The sequence below is a fragment of the Megascapheus bottae genome, chromosome 12 (assembly GCF_031878675.1).
Source record: "Megascapheus bottae isolate mThoBot1 chromosome 12, mThoBot2.hap1, whole genome shotgun sequence".
In the NCBI taxonomy this organism is placed as follows: domain Eukaryota; kingdom Metazoa; phylum Chordata; class Mammalia; order Rodentia; family Geomyidae; genus Megascapheus; species Megascapheus bottae.
Window position 1 is genome coordinate 26,324,910 of NC_143520.1, and position 19,863 is coordinate 26,344,772.

General features: G+C 36.6%; 1 protein-coding gene across 9 annotated transcripts in view; it reads right to left on the reverse strand.

Moving 5' to 3' along the window:
• Fmnl2 (formin like 2) overlaps positions 1 to 19,863 on the reverse strand; it is a 274,154-nt gene that overhangs the window by 58,421 nt on the left and 195,870 nt on the right. For all 9 annotated transcript variants that reach the window (XM_090342834.1, XM_090342837.1, XM_090342827.1 and 6 more), the window contains exons 6-9: positions 17,753 to 17,905; positions 5,815 to 5,923; positions 4,676 to 4,752; positions 2,435 to 2,528 (exon numbers count right to left, since the gene is read on the reverse strand). In XM_090342834.1, the coding sequence (XP_090198960.1) occupies positions 2,435 to 2,528; positions 4,676 to 4,752; positions 5,815 to 5,923; positions 17,753 to 17,905 (433 nt within the window). The remainder of the gene's footprint in view (positions 1 to 2,434; positions 2,529 to 4,675; positions 4,753 to 5,814; positions 5,924 to 17,752; positions 17,906 to 19,863) is intronic.

The following is a 19,863-nucleotide window of genomic DNA, read 5'->3' on the forward strand; positions in this document are numbered from 1 at the left end:
AGGACTATTTTCTCCCATAATTAAGCATATATTATGCCCCAAATGGGCATCTTATATAAATTATTGAGAAAATTAACGCATATTAATTGAACAAAGGAGTTTAATTGTAGTATTTGCATACAACACATATAATGTACTTTATTACTCTTTCATATTGCCCACTGTTTTTAAACAACTTTTAATTACTTGTATTAATTGACTTGTATGCAGGCACATGAAGTAATTTGATCACATTCACTCACCCTCACCTCTGGCATCTACAACCAATTAGTCCCCCAACAAAATATAATACAGAAAGTTGAGACTCAATTCTGTATGTATTTGTTTGCCTATTATGTGTAAGAATGATATTCTATCTTAAGAAAAACTAAAATTAACCCATCTCAGGAATGCTGGCGCTCCTTCTGATTCTATACCATTATATCTTTAGGACATATTTTAGTGTACAGTATAATCAGATACTAGACATAATGGTTACTGATAATTGCACAGTGTAGAAAGAACTCAGCAGGTGATATTTTCAAACATGATAAGTACCAACATATGTGATTCTATTTATCTTTCATTTTAAACTCATCCACCCAAACATACCTCCTATTAATATAAAATTTATATATTTATACATGATATATAAAAATATTCACAGACAAGCATTCATACATTCTTGCCTCCAAAATCTATTTCTTTTGGAAGCCAGAATATGAATTAAAATATTCACTATTATTCTTCATTCTCTTAGAACTCAGATACATTTTCACTTTCACTGAGGGTGAATAAAAGAAAGACACTATTTATTTCTCTCTATGGCCAATGGTAACAAGAGAGATAATGTCAAATTTTGAAGCTTGGACTGGGGTAAATGGAAACAATACAATGACCTTCTTTCAAGTTCCTCGATACTTAAAATCTTTTAAATCATAGTGTCTTTTAAATCAGTGTCTAGTAATATGGAAGCTCTTGAGTGAATGTAGTTAAGGTGAGGTATAGAGCATAGTAGCTCTAAAGTCTTGCCAACTATAGAAACTTCTTATGTGAGACCTGCTTAATATCTGGACTCAAACTTGAGCAAATTTTCATGGACACCGAAGATCAAGAAAAGCTAATCTTAAACCTGGCACTGCCACTAATCTAGTTAAGTGACTAGGGGTAAGTCATGTGTTTGAATTTTGTTATCCCAAGGATATTACTATATAACCAAATTATTTCCTGTATGTAGCTGGTATATAAAGAAGGTACAATAATACAACAAATATGACCAACAACACTATCTGGTTTCTACTCAAGAGGCTTTCAGAAAAGTTGACAGTGTATTTAGAAGTCTTGGTGAGACTAGCAGTTTCAAAAAAAATTAATATGTTACGTGTGTGTGTGTGTGTGTGTGATTTGTTTTCTTGGGTTAATCGTAGGGCTCGAACTCTGGGCCTGAGCACTGTCACTAAGCTTTTTAGCTCAAGGCTATCATCGCTCTATCACTTGAGCCACAGTACCACTTCAGGTTTTCTGGTGGTTAATTGAAAATTGAGAGTCTCATGGACTTGAGTGCCTAGGCTGGCTTTGAACCGTGATCCTCATATCTCAGCCTCCTGAGTAGCTAGAATTATAGGCGGCACCTAGCTCAGCTTGGGTCTTAAAACAGAAAAACCCCGGAATTGAACAGAATTGTCAGAATGGGATACAATTTGGCTTAGGTTCTACTTTCACTGAAGGCTCCAAGTACTTCCAAGATACTCTAAGTACTTTTTAAGTATCCTCCCTAAACAGCCTGAGATTTAAGCATAACTATCAGACAATCTGCTTGCCCACAAAACCTTGCTCACTGACCCTTGGAAAAATTATCTCATATCTAGGTCAAGATGACTTGATATTTTATAGCTGAATCCTTGGTATCTTGTTACCAATACATACATAATAGTTTCTACTTTAGTAGTCAGTTTCTATTTTCCACCATATATGTTTATAGCTTTCTTGCTCTTGGAAAGGACCACTTGAAAGATTACAAACTTCAAAAACACATATACATTATTTATTTGAAAAGTTTTTCATAACATCCAGCAAAAAAATGGTAATGAGATTTTGGGGCAGTAACTATGATGAAAGATGTCACAAAATTTACATGATATTATTTAGATAATATCACCATTAATGAAAACCACATATAAGACCAATTTCCAAATAAACAAACAAACTTGCTTCTAAATGGCTCTTTCATTTCCTCCAAAAAAAAGGTCATTTTTAATTTATGCTCAGAATGAGATACCCAAAGAAAGCTTAATCTATACACTTGAGATACACCATATCATTATGTCTCCCTCAGCAATACCTTAGACATTCAAATTTATAATCTTTAATCTTTAGACTAATCGAAAAGGCAAATCATTGTGTTCACAGATGAGATGCTTATTGAGGTGCTTATAAAAACGATAGGGTAATCTACCTCCTTGAAGTTATCAAAAGCTGATAAAATGATTTCATGGCCACCTCTGACCAGACACACAGCTGCCAACAGCTCTAAAACAAGGGCTTTTGTCCTGTCAAAACAAGAAACAAAAGAGAAAAGTACAAGTCAGTGGAAATACCATGAGTTACCTACTCCCCTTCCTTCTGAAATGGATATGAGAATGTTTAGCTATGTGTATTTTTTTCCACAACCTGTTATTTGAAGTCACCAATTAAGTACAAGACAATCTACTGAACAGATTCATTTAAACCCAGTCAAATCTACTGAACAAAACCACTATATTCAAAATAATTTTCTATGTTGGTATTCTTTGCCTAAAGATGTCATAGAAGGATTAGAAACATATGAAATCATTTATTCTTTTATTCATTAATGTCAAATTCAGTAATCTATCCACTATGATGTTTATTCCATTTTATACTATTAGATATTCATATTTAAAAAATATTCAACTTATTTATAAAAAATTAAATATCCCTTACTAACTACAGTAATTACATTAAAGCACAATTTGAAACATTTTGTGATTTCTAAATATATATTTGTCCATAAGAGCAAATGTGGGAGGCACACTTGCCTCTCCCCAAATTGCAAATCATTTACCAAAAAAAACCAAATCATCAGATGACTCAATAAAACAGATGACACTTCTAAACTGGGCAGCTAAAAATTTGGGATTATGTAGAAAGAATACTAGTTGAACTGTGGTTTTAGAATAGGAGCTATTTGCAGGAAAATTAAGATAAATTAATGTTTTACATTTCAAATCTGCTCATTTACAAATGGTCCAGAAAAATCCCACATGACAATACAAGTTTCTATCATCTCTTCTTTCTTTTCAGGAGATCTGGAAAGTATTGGATTACTGCTGTACTAATAAAAGACTTATTTTCTCTGACTCAACAATATAAAACTCCATCTGAAATATTTTGAAATGCGGACCTAGAGATGCATTCTAAATTTGCAAATATAATGTTGGGAAAGAAATAGCATTGTTTCTTCACTATAAGACTATTTCTTCTGGAATAAAACTATTGCCAACTTCTTAACAAAGACTGTTCTGATATCTACAAGGTCAATAATCTTTTTTTTTTTAATGAATTACTTCCCTGAAGTATGGAGCAGGGACAAAAGGACATGGCTATGTACAATTTTAGTAAACAAAGGAAGCTACTGCACAGTTGTGAAAGGTTTCAAGGAAAAGTTGGAAAGAATGCCATTCAATATTTAGCTAAGACTTTACAGTTTGCATTTCATTCCAAATCAAAATATTTAACCTATAATCAGATTTTGTGATTAATAACTGTCAGATGATACCATGTGTAAAAAATTATCTGATGGAAAGAAATTATAAAATTGAAATACAGAGTATCTCATCCATATGGCAAACCTATTAGAATCACCCCAAAGAAGTGATGAGGGCAGGCCTATAGAGGTAACCTGTGGGGTGATTCATACTATATGATGCTCAATTTTACAGAAAGCAAATAGGAAAATAAATCTGTACATGTAATTATTTATGATTCCTTTTCTGTTTGGTAACTAAAGCTATGAACAGCACAGTAACAGCTAAATTAATGATGTGTTTTAGTCAGCTTTCAGTATTAACTAACTAAATATTCTAATTTTAGTGCCCCAAGTCTGGGTAAACTTGTAAATTAGTCCTCTCCACCAAATATAGCAGCAAATATTCTAAAAATTAGCCTTGAAGGGAAAGAACATTTACCAAGATAAGGAAGGGCTAGTATTATCTTTGCTCAACTCTGCTAATAGGCAGAAATTAATTTTATGGGTAAGAAAATATTCTATATAGCCGAAGTTACAGCCAATCTTATGATTGTCTATGTGTGTTCCCCACACACACACACACATACACACATACTGGTACTGAGGCTTGAACACAAACAAAGGCTGTAATACCTCAGCTTTTCTATTCAAGGTTAGTACTCTAACACTTGAGTCATACCACCACTTCTGGATTTATACTGGTTTACTGGAGATAAAAATCTCAACAACTTTCCTGCCTGGGATAGCTTTGAAGTGTGTTTCTCGGATCTCAGCCTTCTAAAAAACTAGCTTATAGGTGTGAGCCACCAACTCCTGGCTGATAGCCAGACTTATTTCAGAAATAACCACAAATAGAAGTTTCTGAATTCTAATTGGGGTTCTCTATTTCCCCAGTGAGATTTAGACTTACATATTATACAGAATGTTTACCTGGGGTTCTTGTTGTTCAGGCTTAGTGCAATCTCATTGACAGCATGTGGATGAGACATGACCATGTTGAAACCATACTGAAATGTGGCAAAGAACAATAGCATTAGTAAGTAAGTTAAGACACTGTCAATGTTAACTAAAAAGTAGAAATTTAGGTTGGAACATACTCAAAAGCCTAAAACTTCTAGCTCATCTGACTTATATCCTACATAATCATAAATGCTGTTATGTCAGTAGTATACCAGTGTCACAATATATTTCTCTATTAAGAGAAGCCTGTTGAAACTAACTTAAGAAAGAAGAGGTAGGATGAGGGAAACAGAGAGAAGGGGTATATGATCAATAGAGGTACAGTGTATACCTGTGTGAAGTATCAGAATGACACCCCTCTTTATACAATTAATGTTTATTAATAAAAGTCTAATAAAAAGATACATATATAGTATGTTTAAAATTTTCAAGAATGATGCCAATTATCAAAGACATCTCGATCAAGGGCATCTTCCCATTATTTATGAATGAACTACTACTCCCTTATTAAAATAATGAGAGTCATCCCCTACCAACTCTCAGCTCTGTCCTCATTAACTTACTTCAAAGACTAAAGAAAACAAAGTAGTGATTGATTCTCCAAGGTCTATCCCAGGTCAATTTATTCTAAATCTCCCTGAATTCCTGAGCCCTGGAATCTGAATTTTATCAAGTTTCAAAAGTTGACAATCACTGTATCAAGTCCCTTCTATGGATGATTCTTGTCAACACCAATGGTCTAGAAAGCTGGTTTTGGTCTGAGGTAATAGCACACTACTTCACCCTTCTATAAAGAAAGGAAGTCAAGAACAGGATTAAGAATCTTGATTCTGCTGAGAAACTATCTGATATTCTTTTTTTTATATTTTTAATTGTAATTAATAGAAGGGTTACATTATATTCACCAGATAGAAGGTTCGATTCCTCAGTACCACATATATAGAAAAGCCAGAAGTGTTGCTGTGGCTCAAGTAGTAGAGCACTAACCTTGTGCAGGCCTTGAGTTCAGTCCCCAGGACTGGCAAAAAAAAAAAAAGTCTCATGCACGATAATGAGACCTGAGACTGAGTCATTCAGTTTCTTTTAAAGGACTGAAGCAAAACACATACCTGGTAATTCATGATGGCTCGTAAACACATGATGCAGACATGAACGTCATCTTTCTTACTCACTAATCTTGAATTTTTCAGGGTTCTTCTGCTTGGTAAAGTATTATATCTACAAATAAACAGAAAAACTTTGACAAAAAATAATCTATTATATAGGATAGGCACATGCACTTAAAGCACATTCTTCTCAACACCACCACCACCGAAACCCATCACCACAAAAGCTAGTTCTCTGGCCTGAGCACTGTCCCTGGGCTTTTTTCAAGGCTAGAGCTCTAGCACTGAGTCATAGCACCACTTTCAGCTTTTTTTCTTTTTTATATATGTGGTATCAAGGATTCGAACCCGGGTCTTGGTGAGTGCTAGGCAAGTACTCTACCACTAGGCCATGCTCCCAGCCCATATTTTGGTTTTTGTTCTGTGCTGGTCCTGGGGCTTAAACTAAAGGCCTGGACTCTGTCCTTGAGCTTTTGTACCCAAGGCTAGCACTCTACCACTTGAGCCACAGCAACAGTTCTGGCTTTTTTTGGTGGTTAATTGGAAATAAGAGTCTCATGGGGCTTTCCTGCCTGGGATGGTTTCAAATCGCAATCCTCGGATTTCAGCACCCTGAGGAGCTAAGATTACAGGCCTGAATCACCAGCACCTAGCATGTCCATTTATGATTCTGCAGACTGATCACCTCATTTTTCAGGTCAAATACCCAAGATGATTAAAGTCAAATCCTCTCATAGTATGTAACAAATGAGACAGTATGTGACATTTAGTAATAATGTCCGCATATTTGTCAGTCAAGCTAGGTTTGTACAGGTCAGCTGAGGCACCATAAACGACTTACGACTACATCAGCTAATGATAACTGTGGGGTTCAGAACTTTACCCTCCAATCACTTGACCTAATTTTTTTTTCATCCACACTGGTGTTTTATTATAACTCAGAAAAAAACCAGAATGGGCAAGAGTAAAAAAATCTCACGCAACATCACTAGTGATTAATTCAATATAAAGGAAAAAAAAACAAGTCATTTTGGGGTTACTCATCAAAATTCTAAAGATCTTCTCTTTATTTACCCACCAAAGAACCAGAATTGGTTCCATGGCTCAAGTGGTACAGCATTAATCTTGAGCAAAAATGCTTAAGAACGGTCGGTGCCTAGGCTCCAAGTTCAAGCTGCCAAGGCTTTTGACCTAATTTTTAATCCTACCTTCCAATTATGGAACATGTCAATTCACCCTGTCATATTACATCTAAAACCTTAATAATATGCAAATATCTCCACAGCCTAATTCTTCACCCAAAAGTAGTGTGACAGCCAAAATTTAGAAAGAAATTTACGTATATTTCCCAGAACAAATATTTCAAGGACAGGATTGATTCTATACACTTGACGTTGCAAAGCTTTCTAGAGATTTATCTTAGCTTACCAGTAGTCAAGAATTTGCAATGTAACATGTTATATGTAAAAAGGACTAACACCTAAGAGTTTCCATACAAATTTCTGAACTATTGGCTGAAAGCAGGGGTCTTGTCTGTTAACTCCAAGCTTGATATAAAAGCTCATTTCAAAAGCTGTCAACTATATTCCTTACATATCAGAAATACTCTACACAGTCCCTAAAAGCATTCCTTCTTCTTCAACTGAACTAATTACAAAATTTAAAGGAAAGTAGGACTAACATCAACAGCTTTCAAAAGTCTCCAAGGCATAGAATAGGTAAAACTGAACTGATAAGACTGTCTCAAATAGATTAGCTAGACAGCTATTTTAAATCTTATGTCCTATTTACAACCAACCCAACAGAAGCAGCACTATTTTTAATATATTTTTATTGTAATTAATAGAAGGATTACATTATATTTGTCAGATAGAAGGTCCATTACTTCACAAACATTGTTACCCTCTTTCCCCCATCCCTTCCCCTCATCTTGTTTTCCCCTTCCCTATCCTATGTCAAATAAACAAATAAACATATATACAATATATCAGATAACAAGGTAAGATACTGTAACAATATGAGATAATCAAAGAACACAAAAGAGATGAGAGATAACATAGTGCATTAAGGACAACAATCACTCATTATATGGCTCTTGTTTCTATATCCTGGAAGTCCTTCATTTAGCCTCATCCTATCTTGCCTTAGGTATCCAGGTTTTGCCCTATTGTAAACCTCAGCAGCACTCTTCCTTATATAAGTGTGCTAGTGGGGAAAGAATTTCAGTAGGTCACACTTGCCTCACTAAAGTTTATATGTAAATGTGAGTTTGCTCACAGGAATTATAAGAAGGCGGACTTCCTACTTCACACGTATTTCGGAGTGCAATTTTAGCAGTGAAAGTTCTCAATCACATCACTCTGTCCTCAAAATCAAAGAAATTTGAGTTTAAGGCTTACTAAGCCCAACTTCCATATCTAAAATACAACTTTCAATTTTGTCACTTCCCTAGAATCCCAGCCTGAGCATGAATGCTGACACCCTGTCTAGTGGCCATCCAGATTTACACCTTAGTCCAAAGCAGAAGTTCTTCCTCTTCATCTGCCTTTCATGGTTTATTTTCATCTCTATTTCTTCAATAGATTCAATTATTAAGGAATGATAGTTTCCTTCTAAAGGAATAGTTTCCCTTCTTTTTCTGGAGGTAGGGAGCAGGAGCAGGACTGATTTTAATTCAAGGTCTCATGCTAGCTAGGCATGTGCAATGCCACTTGACCTACACTCTGAAATGTACTCGTTACTCATTACCTGATTCATGTAACTGCAATCTCTGTATAGCAACTTTAAAATAACAATAAAAAAGAAAAGAGAAGAAAAAAAGAAGGAAAGAAACCAGGGCTTTAGAGACACAAGATGCCTGTATATTAGAGAGGCATTTCCTGGAGGAAAAAAAACAGCTATTGTTTGTATTTTGCGAACTGCTCACATTTATAGGAAGAATAAAGGGAAAATGTAGGGGAAGGGATATTTGTATAGAGAAATGAACAACATCAACCTTCTCAGGCTATCTTCTGTATCAACTTATTTGCCTGCTACTTTCTCAAGTACTGAACTAAATCTGTGTATGTTGCCCAGCATTTACAGATGAAGTCTTACCTCAGAAAAGCTGCCGATTAGGATTCACAATGCTCTGTGATTTATAGGAAGATTGTAAAGCTGATTTAAGTTCAAAATAAAATAATCTTTAGCTCCATTTTATGCATCTGGATGAGGAAATATTGCTCTTTTTTCTCTATTTATCCTTATGTTAATCCTGTTTTACTAAAATTAATCATTGCTGATACTTTAAAAAGAAAGAACTAAACAAGTGTATTAGTTTCATGGCCATCACAGCATGTGAAGTAATGGTAACTGAAGAAGCCATAAGTCAGTGCCAATATGAGCAGTATAAACAAAAAATTAGCAATATTTGAGAATGTATTCATGAAACTTATACAGGATATGTCCTGCTTAGTATCTCTAGGGACATCTGCCACCCATACCAGTTACTCATGAATGACAATGAATCTGCCAAGAGGCACACAGCCAGCATTTTAACCTGTGTGTTCAGTAGCAAATACTACAGAGAGGCATTTTTGTTTGAAACTTCTTCAGAATGACTGATATTCTGCCTGGCAAGCAAATCTTAATTTTTGATTCAGGAAGACAAAATAAAGTGAAGCCAACAAAGAAAACCCTGAGAGGTTGTTCTCTTGGATTTAACAACAGAATAGACACATAAAAATTTCTTCTGCCAACTATTTGCTTGGAGTGCAAATTATACAAACTGCTAAGTTCTCTTTCTAATTGTGTCCTATCCTTAAGCTACTACCTACCACAAGAGAGTCCAAAATAGGAAACTACAATAATTTTGAGTAATTCCCTCAAGGGAATAACACACACACACACACACACACACACACACACACACACACACACACACACCAAGTCAGGTACAGTGGTACACACCTATAATACCAGCTACTCATGAGGAAGAATTCAAAGCCTGCCTGGGCAAAAAGTAGACTGTCTCAAAAACAAAATAAAAGCAAAAGAGCTGAGTTATCGCTCAAGTGGTAACACACTTGCCTTGCATGTTTTATCTCCAGCAAAATAAATAAATAAATTACTAGGTAGTAAACATAAGAGCAAGTGATATGTGATGTATCTGTGACATTTCTGAATACAGAGCAATCTCTATTCCTGAGTAAAAGCTGGATAAAGAAACCTCTGGATTTGCTCAGAGACTTATCTTTATGTCTCTGATCACTTAGGCAACACCAAGTGGAACGGTGGAAACCATTGTTCACCCAGTGATGCACAAATCAGCAACATGTATTCATTTGTCTGTGTGTATGTATGTATGCATGTATGTATGCATGCATGCTAGTATTGGGGCTTGAACTCAGGGCCTAGACATGGGACCTTTAGCTTTCTCACCCAAGGCTGGTACTCTACCATTTGAGCCACACCTTCACTTCTGGCTTTTTGCTGGTTAATTGTAATTAAGAGTTTCACAGACTTTCTTCTCTGAGCTGGCTTTGAGCAGTGATCCTCCAATTCTGTGTAGCTCTAGAATAGTAGTTAGGATTACAGATACAAGCCACTAGCACTCAGATAATAACACACATTAATTTGTAGACATTTAAACGATCCAGGGAACTGGCAGTTAAAATGAATGGTCAGCATGCTCAAGGTCCTAAGCATGAAACTTGAAAGTATGTGTAAGTCTGAATTTTTTTACAATGCTTCTATTATCCAAAGAACAGAACCTTGAATATTTCCTGACCTGGTCCAATGAGGCTCTCCCAAGGTCTGGCAAAAGCTTGTTATGGAGCTTTTTGGCCAACAGTTAAGAGGTTCACAATACCTCCCTAATAACAATAAACCAAAGAAACTGTATGTTTTTCCCCTGTAGAAGTACTTTTAAACAATCCTTCATACCACTAAGACATCAAACCACTATCTACCTATAAGCATAATAATTAGAACAACTTTGGAAGCCTATATAAGGGTTCAACACAGCTGGAATGCAACCTCAGTGGGGTATGTCACATAATTTGGCAGTGCTATCCTTGTCCTTTATGGTTCCAAGTCTGGGCTAATAGTACTTTAACCAAGAATTGGGGTTTTAGGTTTCCTCTCTCTTACCCTTCAGACATGACATCATTTGGGCATATTTTTCCTATCAATTAAACTCATAAAATACATGATGCCTAAAAACTAAGCCAGAAACTTTTTTGACTATTCCGATAGCCAAAAGAAACAGAGCTGAAACAGTTCAATTCAGATAGTTCAAATTAAGAAGTCATGGAAATATGAGTGGTGGGAGATGGAACAAGACAGGAAAATCAAAAATCCTAATGAGAAAGTACTGAAAATTGGTTTGTCTATATCTTCTAGTAGAGAACCAGATAACATCTACATTAGCGCCTATAATCGAAGTTCTCAGTACACACTTCACAGAAGACTAGGACTGGAAAGATCTAGCTGCAGTCTCATGATATGGAAAGAAAGTCATTACTAGCTGGGATTCTCTGTCTTTTCCATTATGTTCCCTATGTCAAAATAGCTAGTTAAGAAGAATACACACACACACACACACACACACGCATACATACACACACACACACACACACACACACACACACAGACATTCAAGGAAATCATCTTATCCCTGTGACCTTTAAGCCAAAATATTTCAATGTTTAAGCTACGTTATTCTCCCTTTTCATGCTTTCTATAAACCATTACCGATAATCTACAATGACAATTGCATAGCCTGACTTTCAAAACATGACATCAGCTGTCTCTGCACTTCCCCCAACCAGATCCATGCAGTCCTTGTTCTTAAAAGAACATCATGGTCTTCCCACCCACCCACTGCCATGCACTGTGAACCCTCTCCATTCTCAGCCCTTCTCCAGGTCTTCCTTCTTGGCATTTCATGTCTATACCAAGACTCATCAGTCTCCTAACATGCTGTTGGCGTTACCCTCTAAGTTTCTACACCCTTAGTTTTATTATGCACATAAATATCTAGTGTACTTAGCATACAGCCACATGAGAACAAACATAAACACAGTTTTCTCAGTAAAAATACCCCAGCACAGTAGAAAGAACTTAAGAGGACTCTGATTACAAATTATGACTCTGGAGCCTCAGGTATCTAGTTTCCCAATCTGAAAAATAGGGATAAAAAAATCCTGAAATGGTCCCCAACATTTCATGAAATTACAATGCCATAAGTATGAATAGGCTCCCTATAAGCCTATCATACACAAATATATATTCAATATACTTTGATTTATGTCTCTAGCACTTGGGCAAGGTACCTCTCCCATGTAAGTCAAGCCACACAGGGGGGAGTTTGCTGCCACCTTCAGTATTGCTCTCACTTCTGTATAGCTTACTTGTCTACCAGGTTCTCTTTAAGAAGTTGCTATGTTGTTACAGTATTTCACCTGGTTATCTGATATATTGTATATATGCGTATTTGGTTATTTGAAGTCGGCTAGGGAAGGAGGAAAAACAAGATGAGGGGTGGGGTGAGGGGAGGGAAAAGGGGACCAAGACATGAGAAAGGGTATCAATGTATGGGAAGTAATGCACCTTCTATCTGATGAATATAATGTACCCCTTCTATTAATTACAATACAATAAATGAAAAAAAGAAGTTGCTATGTTAATTTGAAAACATATAAGGCAGGTTGCAGCACCCAGCACATCTACTATCAGAAGCTCCATAAGAAAGATGCTTAAAAATGTACTAGAATCAAAAACATGAGAAGGGCGATCAATGTACAAGAAATAATGCACCCACTACCTGACAAATGTAACTGAAACCCTTTTATACATCACCTTGACATTAAAATAAAATTAAAAAATACATTAGTCAGATTTCCCCCCAATCTCTCCCAGTCACTTTTCCATTGGGTAAGAGACATAGAATGAGACAGAGAAAGCTGGGTGTGGTGGTGAAACACACTTATAATCCACAGCTACGCAAGTGGCAGAGATTGGGAGGATTGTAGTTCAAGCTGTCACCCTAGCTATGCAGGACTCATAAATAGAAAGCCCATAACCCACGCTGGTTCAGACAAAAATGTGAGACTCTTCCCAAGAAGGGATAGGGCATGGTTCAAGTGTTAGATCACTTGCCTGGTAAGCACAATACCCTAAGTTTAAATTCTAGCACTGAAACATTTTTTGAAGACAGAAAAAGTCAAGTCCAGTCTTATCCTACGAGAATATGTTTAACAAACCTGCCAGCATGGCATATAGCTATACTAAATGTAAATATGTCATCATTTTTACTGCCAGGATCATTATAGTGGAAAACCTGGAATATACTTTTTCCCCCTGCTCTAGAACAGAGGCTGGAATTTAGGGCCTCAAGCTATAGCTGATTTTTTGCTCATGGCTAATGCTCTATCATTTGAGACAGGCCTCCAGTTCTGGCTTTTTGCTGGTTGACTGGAGATTAGAATCTCTGGGATATATCTAACCAAACTGGTTCTGAATGGAGGTTCTCAGAGTTCAACCTCCCTAGGAGCTAGGATTATAATTCACCAATGTATTAGACTGGCTTGTTTTTTTGTTTGTTTGTTTGTTTTTGCCAGTCCCGTGGCTTGAACTCAGGTCCTGGGCACTGTCCTTTGACACGTTTTGCTCAAGGCTAACACTCAACCACTTGAACCACACCAACACTTTAGGCTTTTTCTGTGTATATGGTTCCGTGGAATAGAACCCAGGGCTTTGTGCACGCTAGGCAAGCACTCTACCACTAAGCCATGTTCTCAGCCCAACCAGCACTTTTTAAAATTGAAGTCCAATAATATAAATCTAGATTTCCTTAAAAAAATTTGGGGTCAGTCATGGGATTTGAACTCTGGGCCTGGGCATTGTTCCTGAGCTCTTCAGCTCAAGGCTGTTGCCCTACCCCTTGAGTCACAGAACCACTTTTGGTTTTCTGGTGATTAATTGGAGATAAGAATCTTGTGGACTTTAGTGCCCTGGCTAGCTTTTAACCACGATCCTCAGATCTCAGCCTCCTGAGATTACAGGTGTGAGCAACCGCACCTAGCTTCATCCTTAAAAATTTTTAAGTAATTTCTCTTGCCTCTGAAGTAGCAGAGCTTGGTCCTTCTAGATCTGATGTGGACATGTGTGCACACACTGTATCACATACTTTAGCTAAATGACAGCCACACTGGCAGAATCGTATCTCAAATGAAGGCATGCCAGGCTCTAGAGATAGCACAAATGCATTTACTTGATTAGTATCAACACTTCTCCTCTGGATAAGACTCAAATATATGTCATACAAAATCCAATATAACGTAAGACTGAAAGGATAAACAAACGCAGCAACGCTACTGTACGCTACTCAGTGGACACTGTTAAAAATGAACTTTACAGCTTTAGATGGGGATGGGAGGAAAAAAACCTGGGAGAAAGCAAGGGAAAGGATGACATTGTCACAAAAGAATATTTTCTTTTCTTGACTTACATAACTGTTACCTCTCTGTACATCACCTTTCTAATAACAACAGAAAACTTCAAAAAAAAAAAACACTGAACATAAGGAGGAAACTGCTACCATTAGAGTTTTAACAGAAACCTTGTATTTGAGAGCAGTATTTTTCCTTTAATCAAGCCTCATTTACAAGGCATTTTTAAATTTTCTGAGAGTTCATTTGTTCTTCCGAGTTTACCTAGTCATTTTTGTTGAATGATACTAGATAAGAATCGATGATATCACCTAGATCTAGAGATTGAAAAAAAAAAAACAGAACAGAAACCTGAATTCAGATATAGAAATAGTTAAACAAAGCTGCCAGATTAAATTATCTGACAGAATTCCAATTTCTCTTACAAAAATATCCCTATACATAAATAAAAACACAATGTGCCTTAAAAATTCAACTTCTTGAAAGTGAGGAATCATAATATGATAACAGAGTATATCAGTGGGCTTTATCCCTGGACAGGGGTGGGGGTCAGCCACACAGTTATCATATTATCACATGGAAGGCAGTCATAAGACCGTGCCACCATGCATTCTCAGCTCACTTGGGTGTCATTTCCACCCATAACTTATGAGATTTTTTTCCATATATTTTTTATTGTAATTAATAGAAGGGTTACATTATATTCACCAGATAGAAGATACATTACTTCACATACATTTGATACCCTTTCTCATGTCTTGGTCCCCATTTCCTTCCCCCCACCCCCACCCCTCATCTTGTTTCCCCCCTTCCATATCCAATTTTAAATAACCAAATACACATACATACAATATATCTGATAACAAGGTGAAATACTGTAATGATATGAGATAACCAAGGGACAGCAAAAGACATGAGAGATGACATAGTACATTAAGGACAACAATCAGCCAGAATACAAGCATAAGTGAGAAGGCAGGTGGAAAAAGCAACAAACAAAAAGCCAAAAAACAAAGTGAGTGTGGGAAACAGAGAAAGGAAAGGAAAAGGAGAAGAGAAAAAAGTAAACAATCTTTGGGTACATGAAAAGCAACCCTTACTTTATGCCTGTATTTGGATTGCTCTTTTGCAGAATTCACACACACACACACACACACACAAATATCCAATGGCTAAGCACACAACTAGAACCTAAGGACATATTCATGTACCATGAAGAGTTGGACCATCATTGTTTAAAAAATATTGTTTCAACATTGTTTAAAAATAACAAAAACAACTATTTATGTTTCAAGACAATATGGGGCATGAAAGCTACTGTTTTGTTGTTAGAAAGCATGAAGCAGAAGTGAATGGAATTATAATGCTCCCTTCCTGGCCTTGAAACTGTTGAAACATAGAACAGAAGAATGTGATGACAGTTTCTTAGTCTGCCATCTTTGTGTCTACCTGCTAACTAGCAACATCACATAGTCCCGCCTTCCTCCCAATGAAATTCACATCATGTCCCTTTTGAAGTGCTTTGGATCTAGCTTTCTGATTTAATACAAATTCTACTAGGATCACCCTTGAACCAACAGTGAAGCAAATCACATGGTTCCTGCAACCTATCTTCTAGGCTCCAGGGTCACACATCCCTCCCAGCCCCTGGATTTGGGATATTTCCCATAATTTCCTGGTTCTCTCATTCTACTGGAAATAATGTGCTCACAAGGAACAGTCTTTAATTGTTTGTAAAAAAAATAAAAAGGCATAATGAATCCTTGTTAGGGTGCAAACAGGTCAATATAGAATTCTTTGTAAGAAATGATGGAACACCAAATTAAAATATGCTTGGTAAATTAAATCCCTTCCACATAACTAAAACTAGACTACTGGTGGGAATTTCCATTTGAGTACCGAAGCAATTGCATAACCCTTTGTGCATACTTAGCTGCCTTTCTCTTAACTTCCAAACCAGTCTATATATTCCTCTACTCACATGTGAAAGTAGGTAAAATCAAAGGTTCTGTAGCTCTTGGCACACCACATAGAACATGAGTGAACTGAAAGAGTAGTCTTTATTATTTTTGAATCAATTTATTCCATACGTGCTAGTACTTTTGGAATTTGTTAACAAGGAAAATCTGAATGGTTTATTGGAGGTCTCATATTCAAACATCAACTCTTTCAGCAAAACTGAACTTCATTACAGAAGGTTGTTTCCCCCCCTCTTACCCCTCCTTGATCAAAAACCCAAGTCAAAGGGACAGGGGTAATTAAAGGCAATCAAATGTGAAAGGCCACATATTCACTGACCATAACTTGACACACAGATCCTATCACAATGACCCAAAATCCATGGTGATCTTAACCCTCGGAGAAATAATGTCACTTTGCCAGATCATGTTTGAAATCAGTGAGAGAAAGTTTTCAAGCTTCAGGGAAGAAACATTTAAAACAAGGGTCATATTAACAAAAATTTGTAGTAAACTTATATATCAAACTCTCACTCTAGATGGCATCTTCATCTTCACTGGCAGCAGCATAGATTTATCCACCAATACACAATCAATGCTAAGTACTGTGCCTGGCTAATTAGAAAAGCTCAAAAGAAAAAAAAAAAAACAGGAACTGTGGTTTAAACTGTCTTAGCCTTTGCTAGGCAGGTGCTCTACCACTTGAGCCACCCTTTTTACCTTCACTATTTTTCAGGGTCTTATGTTTCTGTTAACTTTGAACTCCAATTCTATTATCTATACTTTCCTCAAGCCTGGTATTATAAGCATGAATGACTACATTCCAGTAATTGGTTGAAACAGAGTCTCACTAACTCTTTGTCCAGACTGGGCTCAAATTGAAAGCCTCTAATTTCTACCTGTTATATATAAAATATAATATATAACATATAATATATATATTAATTAGCAAAAGATCAAAGTTGTGAGAGAATGAACTACCTGAATATTACACTCATAAGTGACCAAGATAGTCAGTCCTATCCTTTCTTAACATGATAGGTAATCCTCAAGAGGAAATACCAAGTGGACAATTAAGCATGCCTAAGCAAAAGAACACTGACTAAATATTAATATTCATTAAAAAAATCACTGAAGCATTCTGCATCTTTAAGAACACACAACTGAGCTACCCAAAGAGAAAGAGAGGACAGCAAAAGGATGTGAAGGGCAACTGAGCTCAAGGTGATGCCCCTACGCTGGGAGCCCCAGGCTGGGAAAATAATGCCAACACCAACCCAGTTTCATAAACTTACCTGCCTACTCTGAGGCATCGCTCTGCAGAATTTTCACCAACTGAGAAAAATCAACGTATAGTGCTTCTAAGAAGCTCTTAAATCTATAGAGCACTGATCATGGGAAGCACCCATGACTTCTTATAGAAACTTACAAACAGGGTCCTGAAAGTGTTGTGTGGCAAGAGGTGTTGCCACCACCTGGGGGAAGCAAAAGGGCCAACCCTGCAGTGTCGGGGTACCTCACCTAAGCAAGTTCCCACCCATAGGCACTTACCGCAGCACGGAATGCCTTCCAGCGCGGGAAACACTGTTGCCCACCGGCGAGGGTAGGTTGCTCCCTCTGTGCAGGTCCTCAATGGATCTACTCCAGGGCTTTGATTTGTCCACTGAACTCTCTACTGTACTTTCCACACTTTCGAAGTCAAAACTAAAACAGGAGAGTATCACTGAAGACTTAAAATCTGTCAGTTATGTACATACATGGATGTAAATAATGCATAATTCCAAAAACACATTTGTACCTTGATAAGGGAAGGGTTTTCAAACAAAAGACACTATAAAGGAAATGTAAAACAATCTCTATAGTCTCAGTGTGGGCTTCCAAAACATCAAATGACAAATAAATAGGTTGGCAAAAAAATCATGAACAACAGCAAAAATAAAGTAGTGCTTGTTCTATTATTTGTATTTTTCCTGTGAGGCTTGTTAGCTTAACAATTACTAACATTGCTATGTTGGAAGGAGGGGAAAAAAATCTTACAGCTGTCTTCATTTTGCTTTAACAAGTCAATATGTTCGGCATATACTAAGTTATTCCTACGCATCAATTTTCACCAAGCATTTTCTCCTAGTGTGTTGGCAAGTGCGCTTTTCCAACCATATGTGATACATTAGTAGTGCAGTTATAGACTTGCTTTGATTTTGGAATCTCTCCCCAATGCGGTGCTCTTTAAGTAAGACTGCTGTTTGTCTGACATTTTTCGAGGTTATTACTCATGTTAACCATGTTAAAATAAGTGGCAAGTTACATTGCTCATTCTTGTATAGTTTTAGGAATAAAGTTTTTAAACGCATAAGCCTTTGTATACTCCCTGAATTCCTACACAAAATCAGTAACTGCTTTCTCAAAACAAAACAAAACACTTTGTATCATCAATGGCTTCTAGTCATAGATCCACCATGTCACACCTGATCAGACAGTAATATCAATATAACTAATAAAGATCTTTTGTAAGACTTCAGAAGGTAATGAAGAAAAAATAATGCATACTAAAAACTATCTATGGCTTTTTATATCTGCCGAAATAAAACCTAATACCCCAGAACTCCACATAATGCACTCTATCTGATAAAATCTAATCGGAGTGAAGAGGTCAAAACCCAAAGATAATACAAAGGTCTGGCCACAAACAATTTCCTTCTGATTTTAGATGCAAGAAGCAATACAGATGAAAAAGAGGCAGAATTTAGTGTTATAGAAAACTTGAAGTACTCCAAATAGAAAGCTACCAAACTAGAGGAGGGAAGTTGATAGGGCATCCCAAGATCACTCACAGCACCTAGTGCTCACCAGGTCTCTCTGTAGCCCTAACACATTCAACCACTCAGTATGAATGCATTCCCCTCAGCTCATCCCCATCTGTGCCCAGCAGAAACAGGACACACCCACCTTACAAACATACACACTTAAGTTCTTCTGTACAAAAACAAGGGCGGAGCATAATATCTTGCATCCAGGGGCTGAGAAATTGGTACATGTCAAGGAAAACCATTTTTAAAAAATCCAGTCCCCTAGCCTCAAATCAAAAAGATAAATTATATATTTCCATAAAATTTCTTATGCAATATGATCAGAAATAAAACAAATAAACAAAGGCCTAATTAAAAACTAATGCCACAAGCAAAGAAAACCAAAGGTTCAAGATTAGGAAAGAAGTCTGACCTCTGATCTATTGACTTATGCAGGACACTACTAGAATTTCTCTACTGGTGCAAAGTTCTCTCAGTTCCAGATAGGGAACACATTGACTGCAGCAAACATTCTCTTCTCATGCGTTGCTCCTAGTTATTTTTGGTCCTTCCTCTACTCTATAAATATTATTTTCAACTTTAAAATATGCAAGAGATTACTATTCTGTTTTGTCTTATAATATGAATCATCAGAGAGATTAGTGAGCTTTGATGTAATGGAGATAGGCAAAAACTATCCATTATAGTAGGACATGCTCTTAAAACTACAATTGCATTTCAAAGGACAATTTCTCAGGACATAAACTTGTCCACTCAGCTTTATTTTTAGTATGTTTCATGTAATAGGTGAGAAATATCAAAACAGAAATCTATCAAGCAAATTTTAGTTAACAGTTTATTTGCTGAATCTATAGA